Source organism: Rhagoletis zephyria, unplaced genomic scaffold, assembly GCF_001687245.7.
Source record: "Rhagoletis zephyria isolate East Lansing unplaced genomic scaffold, Rhagoletis_zephyria_1.1 Rzeph_scaffold_32821, whole genome shotgun sequence".
Lineage (NCBI taxonomy): Eukaryota > Metazoa > Arthropoda > Insecta > Diptera > Tephritidae > Rhagoletis > Rhagoletis zephyria.
Window position 1 is genome coordinate 1113 of NW_016189876.1, and position 2744 is coordinate 3856.

Here is a 2744-nt window from a genome sequence, read left to right on the forward strand (position 1 = left end):
GAAACTACAACGCCATTAGTTTCGTTGGATTTATCTGCTACTGACAGTTTTTAGGCAAGAAATTTGTTAAACGAGACAGAGAGAGACACAAAAAGGCTTGCATCTGGGATCCAATAGGAACGAAGAGAAGACTTCCTATGTGCCCCTGTCAACTATCATTTGAATCATAACATCCGCCGGCTCACAGAATTAGGAACCTGCCCGTGGACTCGCTGAGGAATGCTACCGAGTATAGATATGTATTAATATTTTGTCTATGTATTTTTTCAACATAATTTTCGGCCTATTATATCGATCGATGTATGAATATATTTATGCCTCGCACTTACCCAGTGGGAATTAGGAGGACGTAATAATACCTTATTAGCAACTTACTCTTCACCTGGCAGTCATTACCATTTCCCTGCCGAACGTCCCTTACTTTTACAAAGGCATGGCCGCCTTATGTAAGTAGGAATTTAGAATGTACATTTGCTATCAAACATACTTCTGAGTCGCTTTACAAAGTAAGTTACGTGTAATGCAGAGCAGTCGCTCGGAGTAGTTCGGTGCTTGGAAATAACTTCGGCTGCACGTTATTTTGCAACTNTTGTTCATTTTGTACTTTACTAGTAGATTACGCTGGTAATGATGACAATTTTGGTACTAAAAACTGAAAGAAAACATGGCTTACCTCGTAAGGTGCTTACCTATTTTCCCAGTGGGATATTTATTAGTTTTATTCGTATTGGTGTACGCGCCCTTAAATTAAAGTTGCCCCACAGCTTTACTTGTTAGTAGCTTGTTGATACTTTGAGCTAATCAAAGGTGGTTATCTAATTTTTTTTCGACCTACGAAATTTTATCTTTATACATATCGCACGTAGTCTTCAAAAGTGTGATATTTCGAAATTTGTAAATTTTGATATTATATTCTAAAAATGTTCAAAGACCAAGACAAGTAGCAAAGAATGGAGCAATGTTATTATTGCAAGCATGACAGCCAACTCTCCTTTCCTAGTATGCATAGCATAGCTTGAAAATGCATACTTTGTTTTTTTTTTATGTGTTCTGATAGACGGAAAACTTTGAGTTAGCATTATTTCGAAGAACATGTGCGATGCGTATGTGGATATATTTGAGCAGTTCATAAATTTGTTAAACTCCTTATAATGCTTAGATTCAGGCGAAACATATTTAGTAAAGCATCTTAACTTCAACCAAGGCGATATTCCTCGCATAAAAAAAATGTGGAAAATGAAGGTATAGTATCTTCCTGAATTTTTAGATCCACTTTACTCAGACATTGAAGAAATAATATTCGTAATATAATTATATCTTAGCTTTGCGTTCAGCTCACAATTGCTTTAGTGATAATATTGGCAAAACATGAGTCTCATGCGGTGTGTAGTGTTTGCAACGGCAATGGAGTCGCCTGCGCCAGCAACATTACATTTCAACTTTGTTTTAACGGTAATCTGAAGCGCACGTTTAACCAATCTGTTCCTAAAAAGAAACCCTCCAATTGAAAATTTCATGCATTTCACTCATTTATTTCACCCACACGCCAGGCATACCCGACACAACCGTAACATACAACTGCCTCAATGACAATGAAGTGTGTACCGCGCTGGGCCGAATTTGCATCGATTCCTCCAGCAATCCCAATATACAGGCTGCCTGTGGCGATACTAAGCAGTGCGGCCAATGTCGAGGCATTGCAAATGGCGCCTACACTTGCACCAGCCGCACCACATTCACCATGTGCACGAACAACAATCTGACCAGTGTACGCGGGTCCTGCCGGAGCGGAATGGTGTGTCGCACGTCGGTGGCGCATAGTGGTCAGACGCCTTGTGTTAGTGAGTGCTTATCGGATGTAACCGATATGTGTGATGTTGGTGTGGCCGTGGACGCCCCACCAAACGATGACTCGGCTATTACTACGGTGATATTTCAGCCTACGCCATCCTTGACGACGGTAGCAACATCAACCGGTACATCATCAACAGCAACAACCTACGCAGAACCAACCTCGTCTAGTCAATCTCCGGTAGCATCGTGTTCCGATCGCACGCAAGTTGGACGTTACCCCAATACAGCGGACAGTGGTTGCAGCAGGTGAGAGAGTAGGCTAAATTTGCTTGCGATTTATTAATTTTAATTTTATTTCTTTTAGCTATCTTTATTGCTTGAATTCCGTGTCTGGTTTGGTTGGGCGTATAATGTCATGTCCCGCAGGGAAATATTTCAATTCAGACATAAGCAACTGTCAAAGCACAAAACCAAATGGCTGTGTTTGACAAAAAAATTAAAAATACGGCACAATAAATTTACAATACCACAAAAAAAAAACAAAAAAAAAACAAGTAAGGACGTGCTGTCTTAGGATATGCCGAAGGCTTAATAAAGTTCATAAATTATTCAACGGCTGAGTGGAAGATCAAAATGGCTCAAGAATGTCCTACATCAAAACTTCGCTGCATAATCTGCTATCTCAGAATTTGATTGAAAAATGCCCTATCTCAGGATTTGGTTCAAAAACGCCCTATCTCAACTGAAAATATGTTGCAAATGCATTGATATAAGGCGTTTATGAAGCGGCAGCTGAGACGGGATGTCTTTAAGTCGAATCCTGAAATAGGGCGTTCTCTAATCAAATTCTGAAATAGGGCGCCCTTCAAACAAATTTTTGGATAGGGAGTTTTTGAACCGTCTGCCAAGATAGATAGATGTTCCACTCAGCCCTCCATATGAAATTTTAA

General features: G+C 40.0%; 1 protein-coding gene across 1 annotated transcript; it reads left to right on the top strand.

Moving 5' to 3' along the window:
• Nucleotides 1-1334: 1334 nt before the first annotated feature.
• Nucleotides 1335-2282, top strand: LOC108354016 (uncharacterized; the record flags this gene model as incomplete). The annotated part of the gene is made up of 3 exons (XM_017605210.1): nt 1335-1452; nt 1551-2100; nt 2159-2282. Coding segments are annotated over 3 exons (792 nt in total), but the record flags the coding sequence as incomplete, so codon positions are not given.
• Nucleotides 2283-2744: the final 462 nt, after the last annotated feature.